The sequence below is a fragment of the Hippopotamus amphibius genome, chromosome 12, assembly GCF_030028045.1.
Source record: "Hippopotamus amphibius kiboko isolate mHipAmp2 chromosome 12, mHipAmp2.hap2, whole genome shotgun sequence".
Lineage (NCBI taxonomy): Eukaryota > Metazoa > Chordata > Mammalia > Artiodactyla > Hippopotamidae > Hippopotamus > Hippopotamus amphibius.
This window is the reverse complement of record NC_080197.1, coordinates 32,056,578-32,072,108: the sequence shown is the minus strand read 5'-3', so window position 1 is coordinate 32,072,108 and position 15,531 is coordinate 32,056,578. Positions and strand designations below refer to the sequence as shown.

General features: G+C 59.2%; 1 protein-coding gene across 7 annotated transcripts; it reads left to right on the top strand.

The window, feature by feature from the left end:
• The first annotated feature begins 242 nt into the window (after positions 1 to 242).
• Positions 243 to 14,696, top strand: ADAM33 (ADAM metallopeptidase domain 33). Of its 7 annotated transcripts, XM_057703051.1 has the most exons (22): positions 243 to 380; positions 2,664 to 2,743; positions 5,069 to 5,145; positions 7,048 to 7,126; positions 7,335 to 7,411; positions 7,498 to 7,687; positions 7,929 to 7,994; positions 8,083 to 8,154; positions 8,320 to 8,486; positions 8,570 to 8,654; positions 8,741 to 8,883; positions 9,404 to 9,581; positions 9,694 to 9,783; positions 10,017 to 10,212; positions 10,353 to 10,461; positions 10,540 to 10,738; positions 10,832 to 10,909; positions 10,993 to 11,101; positions 11,177 to 11,324; positions 12,623 to 12,714; positions 12,866 to 12,940; positions 14,561 to 14,696. In XM_057703051.1, exons 1-21 carry the CDS (start codon positions 281 to 283, stop codon positions 12,901 to 12,903), a joined length of 2,373 nt encoding a protein of 790 aa, XP_057559034.1. In that variant the 5' UTR covers positions 243 to 280; the 3' UTR covers positions 12,904 to 12,940; positions 14,561 to 14,696. The 7 variants fall into 7 exon arrangements, 6 of the variants coding, with proteins under 6 accessions (XP_057559034.1, XP_057559032.1, XP_057559033.1 ...); XM_057703049.1 differs by having other exon boundaries at positions 7,051 to 7,126; positions 10,993 to 11,324; XM_057703050.1 differs by having other exon boundaries at positions 8,344 to 8,486; positions 10,993 to 11,324.
• Positions 14,697 to 15,531: the final 835 nt, after the last annotated feature.

Genomic DNA, 15,531 nt, shown 5'->3' with positions numbered 1-15,531 from the left:
CCGATCTCTAGCCCCTGGATGGCTGGAGGGTGGTCCCGGCTCCCCGAGGGCACGCGCCGGCCGGGGTCAGGACTGATGGGCTGCGATGGTGGCGCGGGCAGGCGGGGCTCCCCGCGGGGTTGCGCGAGGAGAGGGTGCGGGCCGCGGGGGTGCGGGAGGGTCTGGAGGCAGCAGGCCGGCTGCACTGGGCGTGGGTCGGCCGCGATCCAGCAGGGGCGGAGCCGGGAGCAGGGAGCCGGGAAGCCGGGAGCCGCAGCTCAGACGCTAGGCGCTCACAGCTATGCGGCCGGGGTCTCAGAGATCTCGAGGGTCGCCTGCGTTGGGGCTGCTGCTGTTACTGCGACTACAGTGGCCGGTGTGGGGGGCTGAGGCGTTTCAAGGTGAGTGGGAGTGCGCCCCGAGGGTCAGGGGGGGTCACTGTCAGGGATGGAGGGTCGGAAATCCCCGGGGATCCCGCGGGCCAGGAGGACAGGGCATGGCGAGGGTTTGGGAGAATCTCTGGGAATTGCCCAGGGACTCTCAACTGTAGTTGGGCTGGCCTCGAGGCCCAGACTTGCACACTGTGCCCAGATGCCCTGTGCCAATGGCGAAGCAGAGTGGCAGGGCCCCTTCCCCTCTAAGCAGCTGCCCAGCACTCCCAAACCCCTCTGGATTCTCTACTCTGGCCCCATCCGCCAGTGTGAAGGTTCTTGCACCTCCAACCCCTAAGGGTTCAGCGGGCCTCCGCCTTCCAGGAAGCCCCAGACCACTGGTGCCCTGGAGTCCCTGCGGTGACCTCACACTAAGGGGCTAAGCTGCGGCCTCCACACTCACGTATCATCCTCTGTTCACCCCCTCATCCCACGGCCTTGGGGCAGTGTGTATGTTGTTTATATTGTTGCCTTGTTTGGTTAGATAGAAACTGCTTCAAACAGAAGGTGGCTGTTGAGCAGGGCCCTGGGGGAAGCCTGCAGCTCTGTCTCTTCTCAGTGTGACCTCTGCAAACTCTCTGTGAGATGGCGCTGGTGAAAACCTCTCCCAAAGGGCGGAAGGATTGGTCCAGTCCTGTACATCAAGTGCCTGAGGAGGGGGGCAGGAAAGGCTGGGCAGCCTGGGGGTAGTGATTCCGGAGCACTGCACCGGGTGGGGGGTGGGGTGGGGTGGAGGGTCGGGGAGGGGGCAACAGGGATAGGGTCCCGCTCTGTTCTGGGCGCGGAGGGGGAGGGACGACAGCCCTCTTGCCTTTGGGGATGGTCGCCAGGCATTCTACAGCTCGCTCCTCTTCAGCCTGGGGTCGGGGGAGGATGAGGGGAACCCTGGGAGGAATGGAGAGGGACTCTGTGCTCCCAACACCACACTGGCTCCCGGGTTTCCACTCCCATCCACCTGGTCACCACAGCTCCATCTCTGCCTCCCTGTCCCCATCAAGGTGCCAATGGCCAGTGTGTGTGCGCAGGGCCAGGAGAACCCCCCACCCACACTCACACATGTACACAGGCACACCCTCCCGTCTCCACCCTGGGAAGCCCAGAGCCAGCTGGACCTGCTGCTCCACACTGAGTTAAATCCTTCTGGCCTGAGACCCCCACCTCTCCCTTGCCTAACCCCCCCAGACCCCTCCCTACACTGGCCCTTCAGCCTCCAGTCCACGGCCCTGCACCTCCCCCCCTCCCCCCTCAACGACCTGAAGGCAACTGCTGATGCAGTCACAGAGGGATTCTTGGGAGAAGCTTCCTGAAACTGCTGCTATTCCAGGCCTTTGATAATGGGGTCTGGAGGAGGAGGTGAAGGAGAAAGGAGCCGGGGTGGCCTGGCAGGAGTTGAGCCACTTCCCCAGGCAGGACTGTGGCCAGGGCTGGGTGGGGGTTGGGGAGCTGTCAGTTCTGGGAGCTGGGCTTCCCCAGGGACTGAGTGCCAGAGGGATGGGAGGGCTGCGTGTAGACTCTGGGCAGCCTGAGGTCTGATTCCTGCCGGGCGGGTGTGGTGAGAGTTTCTGGGGCCCCCTGGCAGGGGGGTGCTGGGAGCATTCCAGGGGAGCATTCCAGGCGCCTTTTGAGTAATGCTTGGCTCTGGTATTCCTCCTGGAGCCCCCTTAAGCATTCCTGGCCTGGGAGCCCTCAGGCTCTGTCTCCCAAACAACCCTCGCCCTCCCCCCCAACCCGAGCGTGAAGACACAGGAGGGGGCTTCTGGGCCAGCGTCCCTGGAAGCCCTGCCCCCAGCATGAAGCCCCCAGGGGGAGCTTTGGGCAACATCTGGCTGTTGTTTTTCTCAGATAGTAGGGGAGACACAGGCGTCCTCTATTCACAGATCTCTCACCCTAAAAGCACCTGCTGCCCAGTCTAAATGAAGCTGCCTCCCATTTCCTTTCCCCTCCCTTCGGGGCCTTGGTCTCTTCTTTTGTCTTTGACCCCAATCCCCCCTCCCAAGGACTTGGGGCTCCCAAGTCCCCAGCTGAGCTGTTCTTTCCAGCCTCCTCTCTCTCTCTTCTGCCACCTCCCTGGTGGCTCCTCAGTTCCAAGGATACCCCATGGGTGGCCACCCTTCTCCAGGCCAAACCTTTGAGTATTGAAGATGGAGTCTCCTGTTTCTGCCTGCTGACATCCTCTAACTCTATCCCTCTGTTGTCTCCAGCTTCCCTGTGTCCCTCAGGTCCCCCTCACCTTGTGCTCTGTCCTCACCCCAGGAAACAGCCTTGGAGAGCCAGTCATCCTGCACTGGGTTCTGGATGGACAACCCCAGCGCATGGTCACCGTGGAGGAGCCGGTCAGTGCAAGGTCACCCCTTCCTCTGCAGAGGCCCAGGGTCTCTCAGCCTCTTTGCTCCTTGCCAAACTTCAGCGTGGCAGTTTTGCTGGGGCCGCTAGATTCCCAGAGTCTTTTAGACCCCTCCCCAAAGGTTTGGCAGGTGGGAGAGTGAGACATCCAGATGGAGAGAGGCTGCACACGTGGAAGTCATTTTCCAGTTTCCTCTCCCCCACCTCCTCCCTAACCCTCTCTTCCCAGTATTATTCAGGCCACCCCCACCCCATCAGGCAGAGGTGGGGCCACAGTTTGTGGGGCCTGAAGCTTTTCAGGGCCCTCTTTAAGAAAACACCAAAATATCTTCCTTTTGCAAAGTTTACCAGAACATGTGACCCTGTGGATGCATTGCTGTCCTCTCCAGGACACTGCCATTCAAGGGGCTGAAATTTCAGCCTCAGTGGCTCACTCAGGATCCACTTCTGCCCAGTAGTCACTCTCCTTGTGCCCCCAGATGCAAGCCCACCCTGTTTTACTCCTCCTGGATGCTCTGCCCCCGTCTCCTCCCAACAGCCACCCATCACACACTTCCCGAATAACCTAGCCCCCATCTGTATGTGCCACACAGCTGTGTTGCACAGAGACCAACAGCCTTTGTATGCCCATTTCACAGAGGGGCAAACTGAAGCCCAGAGAGGTTGGAAAAACTGCCCAAGATCACACAGCTCTTTAACTCAGAAGAAATCATTGGCCAATGGTCCCCAAGCCTAGAGCCCTCTTCATCCTGAATTTTCAGGAAAGAGAGGACAACACACTGTCCAAGCCTGCAAGGAAGAAGGCAGGAGAGCACTGCCATGAAGGGAAGGCTGAGGGGCCCCCACAGGCCCCCAAACGCTCAATCTAGGGCCCTCACTGGGTCCCCCAGATCCCCAGGGCCCCCATTCAAGCGGTCAGCACGGTGCTGGTCCGAGGTTTGAGGCTGTTCATCACCAGCAGAGAAGGGATGCCACGTGCTGAGGCCGCCCTGACTGCGGACCTCCCGCTGGGCCTGGCCTGGGCTGTGACCAAATGGGAGGGGAATGTCAGAGGGGCTTTTCTTTCCCCACGTTCTCTGTCCCTGGGAAGCCTGCCAAGATGAGGACAGCAGGCAGTGCGGCAGGGAGGCCTGTCGCAGAGGCAGGAAACACCTCCATTTTAGGTTCGAGACGGAGTGCGTGGTGAGGGGCAGGGTAACCAGGAGGGTGAGGAGTGAGGACAGCAAGGGCTGCAGAGGGACAGAGAGAGGGGTGGGGGTGGGGCAAGAGGCAGCTTTCCATCCGGGCTGCCTCCTTTCCCCAGTGCAAACCTTTCTCCCATAAAACAAGGGGCATTCTGGCCATGTGAGCTCATGCTTGGGCCTAGGGGGGCCTTTGGGAGGGGGAGGGGACTATTTTCTCCCCACCTGTGGAGAAAGGCACCCCCACAAGGCTCTGAGCCTCTTGGCCTGGGGCCCAGGCCAGCGCATTGTGGGATAAAAGGGACGGGCCAGCAAGGGTGGGGGCCTGCGCTCCGAAGACACAGCTGCTCTCCAGCAGGCTCCCGGCCGCTCCAGCTCTGGGCCCCCAGCCAGGCTGAGTGGACAAAGGGGGCAGATGGGGGGTTCCCTCAGGGTGGAAGCGGCAAAGAGGTAGGGGAAGCAGAGGTGGGCGGGCAGGCCCAGGCCCACCCTCCTGACATCTAGCTGAGAAAGCCAGTGTTTTTCTCTTGGCCTGGGGTGTGGGTCGGTGTTTACTTCACGGGCTCAGTGAAGCTAGAGGTGTAGGAAAATTTAGTAGGGTTGGGGGCAGTTTGTCAGCACTGGAGGTGGAGGTCCTAAGTCTGAATTCTGCAGGGAGTGGGGAGCGGCAAGATACAGAGAGGAGAGGCGGTGAGGGGGCCCGAGCCATGGCTACCCCACTCTCCCACATCAGTGTCCTCAGAACCCCACTGTCCTCTCTGCTTAGAGGAAGGCTTCTGGGCATAAAAGAGGAGGGAAGGCCAGAGGAAGAGCCCAGTCATGCTGGGCAAGGCATGGCATCTTCCTGAGACCCCTTGCCTCTCCAGGGAGGACGTGGAGCTCACCTAGCAGGCTCTGTGAAACAGCTGCTGTCAGAACAACAAACACCCTGAGTTTGGGAACATCTTTGCATGTTCTCGCCCCACAGCCATCCACAGCCATCCACACCCACGATGGCAAACGGGGGCCTTCTGCCCTGAGCCCCTGTGTTCTCTCTGTGAACTCCCCTGCCAGCCAGCTTCACATCCTTCCTGCTTCCTGGCAGGCAGGGGACCTGGATGCCTGTCCTCTCAGCCCTACACTCCTTCTTTCCAGGTCTTGAAGCTAGAAGTGGGGCTGGTGGTCTTGGAGGCTGAAGGCCAGGAGCTCCTGCTAGAGCTGGAGAAGAATCAGTGAGTGACATGCCGGGGAAAGAGCTGGGAGCCGAGAACAGTCCTTCTCTCTGGGGAGGGATCAGTGCTGCGGGCAGGGACTGATGGGAGCCCTGGGGGAGGCTGGATGGGGCGAGAGCCCCAGAGGAGGAGGTGCAGGTGACAGGGAGAGTCATGCTAGCCCATGACTGGCTCCCTTGAGACTGAAGTGGGCTATTGAGGCTGGATCAGCCCCGCGGTGGGGCGCATCTCTCAACCCGGCCCCAGAAACATCTCGTCAGCTTCCTGCCGGGAATGAGTGTGCACCGTCTGGTTGGTGCTCACAGGGTGTGCTGAGTCAAGAGAATCCAAGATGGATTCCCAAGATGGGCGGGTTCTCCAGGCTGCGGGAATGCCAGGGAGTGGTTACAAAGGTCAAGGCACACTGAGGGGGGTGGCAATTCTGGCTTACCTGGGGAGTCTCCATCTGTAGGGAAGGGAACAAGGGGAAACAAATCTGGGGAGTCCTAGTGGGGCCAGATCACAGAAGGCCATTTTGGTGCGGAGTGTTCAGGATGGTGCAAAGCCAAAGACTTTGAGCTGGTGAATAAGCCAGCAAAGCTGGGCTGGGTGAGGTGAGTGTCTAAGATGGAGCATGGGTTTTTTTTTTTTTAATTGATGTCCATTCATACATGATCATAATAACTTCCAGTGTTTACTGGATGCTCCTTATGGACCAAACACTGCATTAAACACTTGACATTCATATTCTCATTTGGTCGTTCCAACCAGTGAGGACTGTTACTTTACAACTAAGTCATAGAGAAGTTGGAGCGTGGGTTCTTGAAACCATCTAGATCGTATTAGCAGCAGCTATCATTTATCAAGTGCTTGTTTCATCATAAGCACTGTTCTGACCACTCTACACATGTTTTATTCTCCCCCATGCCCTGGGAACAAACTCAGTTTCCCCCCATGCCTAACCATAGTTTCTCTGGGGTTCCACGTCCCCATGTGTTCAGTAGGGTGATCACATCACCTCCCTCTTAGGGTGGAGCGTGTGGGTGGAGTGGGGGAGCAAAGCTGGAGGAGGAGGTAAGACTGGGAAGTGGAGAAGCAGGCATCTCAAGTCTCTGGGGGCAGCCTGGGGGTAAAGAGGTCAAGGTGAAGTGCGGTGAAGGATTTTCTTTAAAGAAGAGAAACTGACTAATGGTTGATCTGTCTTGGTGGGAAGGATCCTGGTGAGATGGAGCCGGAAGACGAAATCATTACTTGAGTGGGGTCTGGAGAAGGAGGGGAGGAGGATCCCTGCTCAGACAGGCAGGGCAGGCGCAGGTGTGGATTCTGTTTTCTCTGGATGCAGGGGATGAGCATTAGCGAAGGACAAGTGGGGGGATATGTGGGATCTGGGGGTCTGAGGAGATTTGAAGGAAATTTGAGTGGGAGGAGGTGGACTAGAGGGTTGTCCAGGTGCCCAACAAGGGTAGGCAGCATCCGGGGCCCCCTAGGGAGTTCACCACACCTCCTCGGCTCCAAGCCCCACCTACTTGGCAATGTCTGCTGACTCCTCTCCTCCTGCCCAGTCTCTCTCTAACACCCCTGACCCGTGGATCCAGCTGCCTGCCACAGGCCCCACGGGAACCACAAACTGTCCCGTGTTCCTGCTCCTCCCTGGTGCTTCTCATACTCCCATGTCCATATCTAAGCCATCACCAAGGCTCCTTCCTGACCTTCACCTTGCTGCCTCTGGTCCAAGATTTTTCTGAGCTGAGCAATGCACAGCCACTCCTGTCCCTTCCCTAAGACACACTTTGACTGCTTCTTAAACGCTAGCCCTGTGCCTCACTCATAGAACTACTCAATTAGCCTTCAGGGAGGAAGACCAGAGGGCATCCTGGAGGAGGCAGAGCTGGATTAGGTAATTTCTGCAACATCCCCTCCCAGCAGGCTGCTGGCCCCAGGATACACAGAAACCCACTACAGCCCAGATGGGCAGCCCGTAGTGCTGTTCCCCAACCACACGGTGAGTAACTTCCAAGGGCTCTGAGGACAGGGTGGGGGGTGCTGGGGGGTGCTGGGCATTGCACCCCTTGAGGGGCCTCTCCACCATCTCCCCTATTCTCCTCCTGTTCCGAAGGAGAAGCTGGAGCCAGCCCCCCACCATGCTTTCTTTCTTGCCCCTCCCACTTCCGCCCTGGCTGAGATTTGGGGCTGGGTACTTTGCTCTCCAGGATCATTGCCACTACCATGGGCGTGTGAGGGGCTTCCCGGACTCCTGGGTAGCCGTCAGCATCTGCTCGGGGATGAGGTGAGGAGTTCTGGGGGAGGGGGCTGGGCCTGGGGCTAGGGAGAGAGTTCCCTTACTGCCTGCCCCTGTACCCCTTTGCACCCTAGGGGCCTGATCAGGCTCAGCAGCACTGCCAGCTATTACCTGCATCCCTGGCCAGCTGGGCACTCCAAGGACTTCTCGACCCACAAGATCTTCCGGACGGAGCAGCTGCTCAGCTGGAAAGGGGCCTGTGGCCACAGGGACCCAGAGGACAAAAGGGACATGGCCAGCCTTTCGAGTGCCACCCAGATCAGGGTCAGGGGCACGGGCAGGGGTGGGGTGGAAATGCAGTATCCAGAGCCCTTTAAAATCAGAAGAGACAGGAATGAGCAGTCCCAAGTCAGGGCCTCCTGTCCTGACATTTTTATTTGGAGGCTGAAGAAATAAGTTCTACAAGAATTTTAAAGTTAACTTTGTGCTTTCTGGGAATGGGGGTTGGTGGTCAGGGCTCAAGCCCAGCAGCCTGCCACTCAGGGTCGCCACTGCTGCCCCCCAGGAGAGGCGGGAGTCCCTCGGGAGCCGGAGGTACCTGGAGCTGTACATAGTGGCGGACCACACCCTGGTAAGAGGAGCCCCAGGGGGGTCGACGGGCCTGGATGGGGTCAGCTCAGCCCGCCGTCACACCGCAGTGTTGCTTGCTGCTTTTCTAGTTCTTGACCCAGCACCGGAACTTGAACCACACCAAACAGCGTCTTCTGGAGGTCGCCAGCTACGTGGATCAGGTTGGGTCGGGGAGAGAGCCCTTATGGCGGTGACCGGTGACCGCGACAGGGGCAGGCTTGGAGATGGGGAGAGGGAACGGAGGGGAGAAGAGAGGGGCGCTCCCACGGAGGAGCACGGGCACCGCGGCGGCCACCCGCTTCAGCCCTGCCCCGCTGCGCCTGCAGATTCTCAGGACTCTGGACATTCAGGTGGCGCTGACCGGCCTGGAAGTGTGGACCGAGCAGGACCAGAGCCGCGTCACGCCAGACGCGAACGCCACGCTCTGGGCCTTCCTGCAGTGGCGCCGGGGACTGTGGGCGCGGCAGCCACACGACTCGGCGCAGCTGCTCACGTGGGTGCCTCCGACCCTCCCTCGGTCCCGGCCGGGCGGCCCGGACTCCCGGCCCGCCCGGTCACGCCGCGCTCCGCCCTCAGGGCCCGCGCCTTCCAGGGCGCCACCGTGGGCCTGGCGCCCGTCGAGGGCATGTGCTGCGCGGAGAGCTCTGGAGGCGTGAGCACCGTGAGCACCGCCCGGGACGGGAGCGGGAGGAGAGATGCTGGGGTTGGTCACTGCAGCCCGCAGTGACCGTCCCCACGCCCTCCCAGGACCACTCGGAGCTCCCCATTGGTGCTGCAGCCACCATGGCCCACGAGATAGGCCACAGCCTCGGCCTCAGCCACGACCCCGACGGCTGCTGCTTGGAGGCAGCGGCGGAGCAGGGCGGCTGCGTGATGGCAGCGGCTACCGGGTACCCGCGTCCGGGCCGGGGCGGGGCTGCGGGGCAGGCTCTGCGGGACCCCGCGCCTTCCTCAGTGCATTTCTTTGGGCGAAATGGTTATCCCTCAGTTTCTTGTTCTGTGAAATGGGGATGATGGTACTAGTGCCCACCCTGAGGGTTGTTTATGAGGCTTAAGTGTAGGGAACGCAGGCAAAGTGGGTTCTCATGATATGATAAATTATTTTCGGAACAACCATAGACTCCAACCCCGGGAGGCGCGGCGCTGGGTCGGGATTCGACCTTGGGTCCTGGGCTGCCCGCTCTTGGCGTCACACCCTCCTGCCTCGCGCTCGCTGTGTGACTTTGCGCGAGCTACTTACCCTCTCTAGGCTCTGCCTCTAGACAATTCGAGCCGCCCTTCGCTCACGCGGTGTCCGCGCATCCGGCGGCTGCGTGGCCAAGCACCGGAGTGCCAGGGGGAGGGGACTGGAGATGAGCAGGGGTTGACGGGGGTGGTCCCCGCACACCCGACGGCCTCCCCCGCCCGTAGGCACCCTTTCCCGCGTGTGTTTAGCGCCTGCAGCCGCCGCCAGCTGCGCGCCATCTTCCGAAGGGGAGGGGGCGCGTGCCTCTCCAACACGCCGGACTCCGGGCTCCTGGTGCCCCGGGCGCGCTGCGGGAACGGCTTCCTGGAAGAGGGCGAGGAGTGCGACTGCGGCGCCGGCCAGGTCGGGTCCGCACGACCAGCCCCGGGGGACCAAGCTGGCCCCCGCCCGCGCCCTCCCCGCAGGTCTGGACGCTGCACCCTCACCTGGTCCCTCCTCGCCTTTCCTGCTCCAGGACTGCCTGGACTCCTGCTGCCTTGCCCACAACTGCTCGCTGCGTGCAGGGGCCCAGTGCACCCACGGGGACTGCTGCGCACACTGCATGGTGAGGGCATGGGAGGCTCGGGGGTGAGGGGTAGAGGCACTTGGGAGCCGGTCTGGGCTAATCGGCACCCTGCGGCCCCCCTTGCGGGGGCTGGCTCTACTCTGTGCGTGGGTTCAGCTGGACCTCGTCACCAGGCTCCCCCGTGTCCGATAGGCGCCCTCGAAATGGATCTCTAACTGTTCGTTGTCTCTCCATGCCTCCCCGCCTTCCCTCCACCCGGCTCATCTGAGCAGCTGAAGCCGGCGGGCACGCCGTGCCGCCGGGCTGCAGGTGACTGTGACCTCCCTGAATTCTGCACGGGCGCCTCTCCCTATTGCCCCCCGGACATTTACCTACTGGATGGCTCGCCATGCGCCAGAGGCCGAGGCTACTGCCTGGACGGCGCGTGTCCCACGCTGGAGCAGCAGTGCCAGCAGCTCTGGGGGCCTGGTGAGACCAAGAGCGCGCGCTCCGCCCCCATCCTCCGGTGTGCGCGGCGCAGTGCCTCGGGGCAGGGGTGGGGGGACACTTATGCAGAAAGGGCGTGGTTCCGGTCTGGGCTGCCACCAGTCGCGCCCGTGCTTCCTCAGGCTCCCGCCCAGCCCCGGAGGCCTGTTTCCAGGTCGTGAACTCCGCGGGAGACGCCCATGGGAACTGCGGCCAGCAGGGAGACGGCAGCTTCGTGCCCTGCGCGGCGAGGTGCGGAGGGAGGGGAAGCTGGGGAATAGGGTATGGAGAAACTCCACGCTGCCTGACTACCCTCCGCTTCGTCCCTAGCGATACGCAGTGTGGGAAACTGCAGTGCCAGGGTGGGGAGCAGAGCGCACTGGTGCCGCACACGGTGCCGATGGACTCCACCGTACACCTAGGCAGCCGCCAGGTGACCTGCAGGGGAGCCTTGGTGCTGCCCGGTGCCCAGCTGGACCTGCCTGACTTGGGCCTGGTAGAGTCAGGCACCCGGTGTGGCCCTAGAATGGTGAGCCCTGCCCACTCAACCCCTCCCTGCCACTTGAGTGCCGAAGGCCAAAGCATCACTCCCCTCATTGCCCAGCGCTCACGCTGCCCATAGGTGTGCCAGCAGCGGCGCTGCCAGAACACTTCCTTCCAAGAGCTGGAGCTCTGCCTGAGCGCCTGCCACAGCCGCGGGGTGAGTGGCCTGAAAGGTGTGTGGGGGGTGCCTTTCGGAGTCCCCGATCTCATGGGACCCTCCTTTTCTCTCTTCCTCCGCAGGTTTGCAATAGTAACCGTAATTGCCACTGTGCTCCGGGCTGGGCTCCGCCTTCCTGTGACAAGCCAGGATTCGGTGGTAGTGTGGACAGCGGTCCTGTGCAGCCTGAAAGTGCGCCCGTGGGGGGCATGTGGGGAGGGGCCGCGTGGTGCACCTCGGCACTCAGCCATACCCTGTCCTCCGCAGACCAGGACACCTTCACACTGGCGGTGATCCTCAGCTTTCTGCTGCCTCTGCTCCCTGGGGCCGGCCTGGCCTGGTGCTGCTGCCGGCACCCGGGACTCCGTCTCCAACAATGCTTTTGGGGCTCAAGGAGGGACCCTGTGTGCAGTGGGTAGGCACTGAGGGCTAAGGTTCCTGCTCCCTGAGCCCACTCCTTTGGTTCCTGCTCCTCGGAGCTCTGCTGGACCTGGGGCAGCTGGAGTGGGGTCCTCAGGCCTTGCCCCCAGGTGTGGAGAGGCAGGCAGAGGCCATGGAAAGAAGCCTTGAGCAGAAGGCCCCAGTGGCTTTCCGGTGAAGCTGAAGGTGTGGATCTGTGCAGCGCCCTCTACCCTGGCCCGCACTGCTGTGGTTCAGTACCTCTTGTCCACGTCTTCTGTTTCTCCCACCAAGAGGCTGCCTCATCCTTCACTTTGCCCTGCTTTTCCACCAGCTCATGATGCAATTCCTGCTCCAGTGTGCCCTTCAAGGCCTCTCCAGCTTCTCTCTCATGAGCTTTCAGCCCTCTGGCGTTTCCTCTGCCTCAGTCTGTGCTGTTACCTCCTTCAAGTTCCCAAATGCTAGGCCCAGCACATCTTTCCTTTCCCTACCACTGGACAGCTATGGCGCTGGGTGCCTTTGTGCCAAGGGCCTGCCCCTAACCCAGTTCTCTACAACCTGGGATGAGGGTCACATGATACCAAGCATGGTCAGTCTAGGGCTGTCCCTTCACTGGGCACTGGGCAAGGCATGTCCCCTATGACCACATCTGACACAGCCTGGCCTCGGGAGTATTCTTGGCAAGCTGAGGGAGAGGGCAAGGTTTGGACTGGAGATGGGGGCAGAGGGCATCCCAAACAGAGGCAGGGCACCAGCTGAGAGTGCCTTGACACAATGAGTGTTGATTGTGGGTCTGAGAGCAGAGGATCAAGGTGGTCAGAGCTTGGTGTGTCATCACTGGGGGCTTACGGGGGGGCAGCACCTGCATGTCATCACCTGGGTGAGGTACTGAGAAGACTGTTGCAAAGAGATGTCAAAGTGGGACGGCCCTGGGAGAGGGGGCGTGAGCAGCGGAGCACAGCTTGGAGTCATCGAGGGCAGCAGGGCCACCCAATGACAAGGAGCACAAACACAGGTGCCACTGGGGCAGGAAGCCCACCCCTCTTTGGGATCCGAGTGATGCCAACATCTGGAGGATGCTGGGGTGGTGCCAGAGGTTGGGAGAAGTGTCAGGCCTGGAGAGAGGAAGTGTCAGAGGCCCTGGGAAGGCATGGGTCTCAACTGGAGCCTGGACCCCAAGGGCTCCTCTCAGAGGGGAGCAGGAAGTGAGCTGGAGAGCGTGACCTGGGTGCAAGCCCCTGGCTGCAGAGAAGCCCCAGGGTGCCCTGCTAACGGTCACTGTCTCAATCTCCTGGCCTCTTATCCACTGCTCAGACCTAAAAATGGCCCACGCAGGGGCCACCCTTTGGGCAGCATTCACCCCATGGAGTTGGGCCTGAGAGCCACTGCAGAGCCCCGGCCCCTCGGTGAGTGAGGCGCAATGGGAGATGGGGAGGGAAGGAAAGGGATGGGCCCCCTACTCTCCACTTAGCACCCAGCCACCCTGAGCCCTACCCCTCACCAGGGATTCTTGCCACCCACGTTCACAGCACTCTTCCCCCACCTGTTGCTCCGCAGACCTTGAGAACTCTGCCCCAACCCAACAGCCACCTTGAGAAGCCTGTGCCCCATGGCCCTGCTTCTACCCCCAAGGTAGGTGGGGTCTTCCCCTCCCATTGCTCATCCTTCCACCTCTTGTCCCTCATCTCACAGTCCCTTACTCTGGTTTTTTAAAAAATATATTTATTTATTTGGCTGCATTGGGGCTTAGTTGCAGCATGCAGGATCTTTAGTTGCAGCACTCAGGATCTTTAGTTGCAGCATGCAGGATCTTTAGTTGCATCATGTGAACTCTTAGTACAGCTTGTGGGATCTAGTTCCCTGACCAGGGATTGAACCTGGGCCCCCTGCATTGCGAGTGCGGACTCAGCCACTGGACAACCAGGGAAGTTCCACTTTTTTTTTTTTAATTTATTTTTTATTTATTGTGGTGGCTTCTCTTGTTGTAGAGCACAGGCTCTAGGCCTGCAGGCTTCAGTAATTGTGGCACATGGGCTCAATAGCTGTGGCTCTCGGGCTCCAGAGCACAGGCTTAATAGTTGTGGCTCATGGGCTTAGTTGCTCCACAGCATGTGGGATCTTCCTGGACCAGAGTTCAAACTTATGTCCCCTGCATTTGCAGGCGGATTCTTTTTTTTTTTAATTAAAAATTTTTTTTCAATCTTTTTTGGAGTATAATAGCTTTACACTGTTGTGCCAGTTTCTGCTGTACAACAAAGCGAATCATCTGTATTTATACATATATCCTCATATCCCCTCCCTCTTGAGCCTCCCTCCCACCCTCCCTACCCCACCCTTCTAGGTCATCAGCAATCATGGAGTTGATCTCCCTGTGTTAGGCAGTTGCTTCTCACTAGCTATCTATTTTACATTTGGTAGTGTATATATGTCAATGCTACTCTCTCCCTTTGTCCCAGCTTCCCCTTTGCCCCCACCCCCGTGTCCTCAAGTCTGTTCTCTACATCTGTGTCTTTATTCTTCCTCTGCCACTGAGTTCATCAGTACCAATTTTTTTTTAGATTCCATATATATGAGTTAGCATACAGTATTTGTTTTTCTCTTTCTGGTTTACTTCACTCTGTATGACAGACTCTAGGTCTATCCACCTCATTACATATAGCTCCATTTCATTCCTTTTTACGGCTAATATTCCACTGTATATATGTGCCACATCTTCTTTATCCATTCATCTGTTGATGGGCATTTAGGTTGCTTCCATGTCCTGGCTATTGTAGATAGTGCTGCAATGAACATTATGGTACATGTATCTTTTTGAATTATGGTTTTCTCCGGGTATATGCCCAGTAGTGGGATTGCTGGGTCATATGGTAGTTCCATTTTTAGTTTTTTAAGGAACCTCCATACTGTTTTTCATAGTGGCTGTACCAATTTACATTCCCACCAACAGCACAGGAGGGTTCCCTTTTCTCCACAGTGCAGGTGGATTCTTAACCGCTGCACCACCAGGGAAGTCCCCGGGGACGTTCCCATTCTGAGGTTTTTGAGCTTGTATTACAGAAATGAGACAGACCTCGTGGAGAAGCTGTTGTCTGGGGCCTGATGCTGGAGGCCCCTGGGTCAGGGAAGGAAGAAATTCTGGCTCTTCCTGGGTGGTTGGTTTTCCCTGAGGGAGCACAAGGGGTCCCTGCCACGTGACTTGCAAGCTGGGGCCCCAGCCCTCAGGGGATGACCTCTCCCCCACTTCATTCTCAGCAGGCAGAGCCCAAAAGCCAAGATCCTGTCTCTGGTGAAAAGTGACTCCTGAGATGAGAAGACTTAAGGACAAGGTGGCTACTGACAGCCATTCCAGGAACTTGGACCTCCAGGGGCAGAGCCAGCGAGTCAGCAGACCTCTTGCACCTTCAGACAGCTTCGAAATTTCTTCCCTGAGTTACCACTACACCACCTACTCCAGAACCCCGGAGCCTCATCAAAATTTGCTCGATGCTGTCCCCATTCCTTTGGGCTGTGGGATCCTGCTAGGGTATACCCTCCAGCTCAAGCAAGAATCCATCAGTCCCAGGAGGGAAGGTCATGTGGGCACTGAGCTCCTGTCAATAGGGGGTGCTGCGTCATGCCGGGCACCCAGAAAGGCCTCTGTCTAGGGAGCCTAGGTGTGTCTGCTACACTCACTTTATTCACACCTAGCTCTCTGGAGGGCAGTGACTGCTGGGTTAGAAGCCTGGATTCCAGGGGCCCTACATTTGAGACTGAGTCCACTTCCCTGGAGCCTGGCCCCTGCAAAAAAAACAAACAAACAAAACCCTTGGTACCTTCCTTCCTGCCTCCTCCTACCCTCTCTTGTCCCTCAGATGCTTCCTCAGCCCCATGCCACCCCTAGTCCTCAGGTGAGGTTATAGAGGAGCACGGGGCCTGCTGCAGTCCCCTCACTTTGGACATTCATCAGCCTCTCCTTCATTCTATGGGAGGGGACAAAGGAACCCATTTTGAGAAGGACACCAAAGTATAATCAGAAGAAAGACATTTTGCCCTGGGACCTCTGTGAGTCTTTTCTGTCTGTAAATTCAACGCCATGGGGCTTCCTGAGGGTGACAAAGGGTGGTGGCTGGTGGGTGGAGCCTCAGATGACAGCCAGGCCCCAGATGCACCCGGGCACAGGATGGCGTTGCCTAGCTTGAATGATCCCGTTGCTCCACCTCTCCTGCCTCCCTTGGACACTCTCA

Bases quoted from the DNA above. Each gene is read 5' to 3' on its own strand.
- ADAM33 (XM_057703047.1), top strand. From the start codon at position 281: ATGCGGCCGGGGTCTCAGAGATCTCGAGGGTCGCCTGCGTTGGGGCTG. The intron at 7,412-7,497 runs GTGAGGAGTTCT...TTTGCACCCTAG, and splicing joins AGCATCTGCTCGGGGATGAG to GGGCCTGATCAGGCTCAGCA. The intron at 11,325-12,622 runs GTAGGCACTGAG...TCCACTGCTCAG, and splicing joins AGGGACCCTGTGTGCAGTGG to ACCTAAAAATGGCCCACGCA.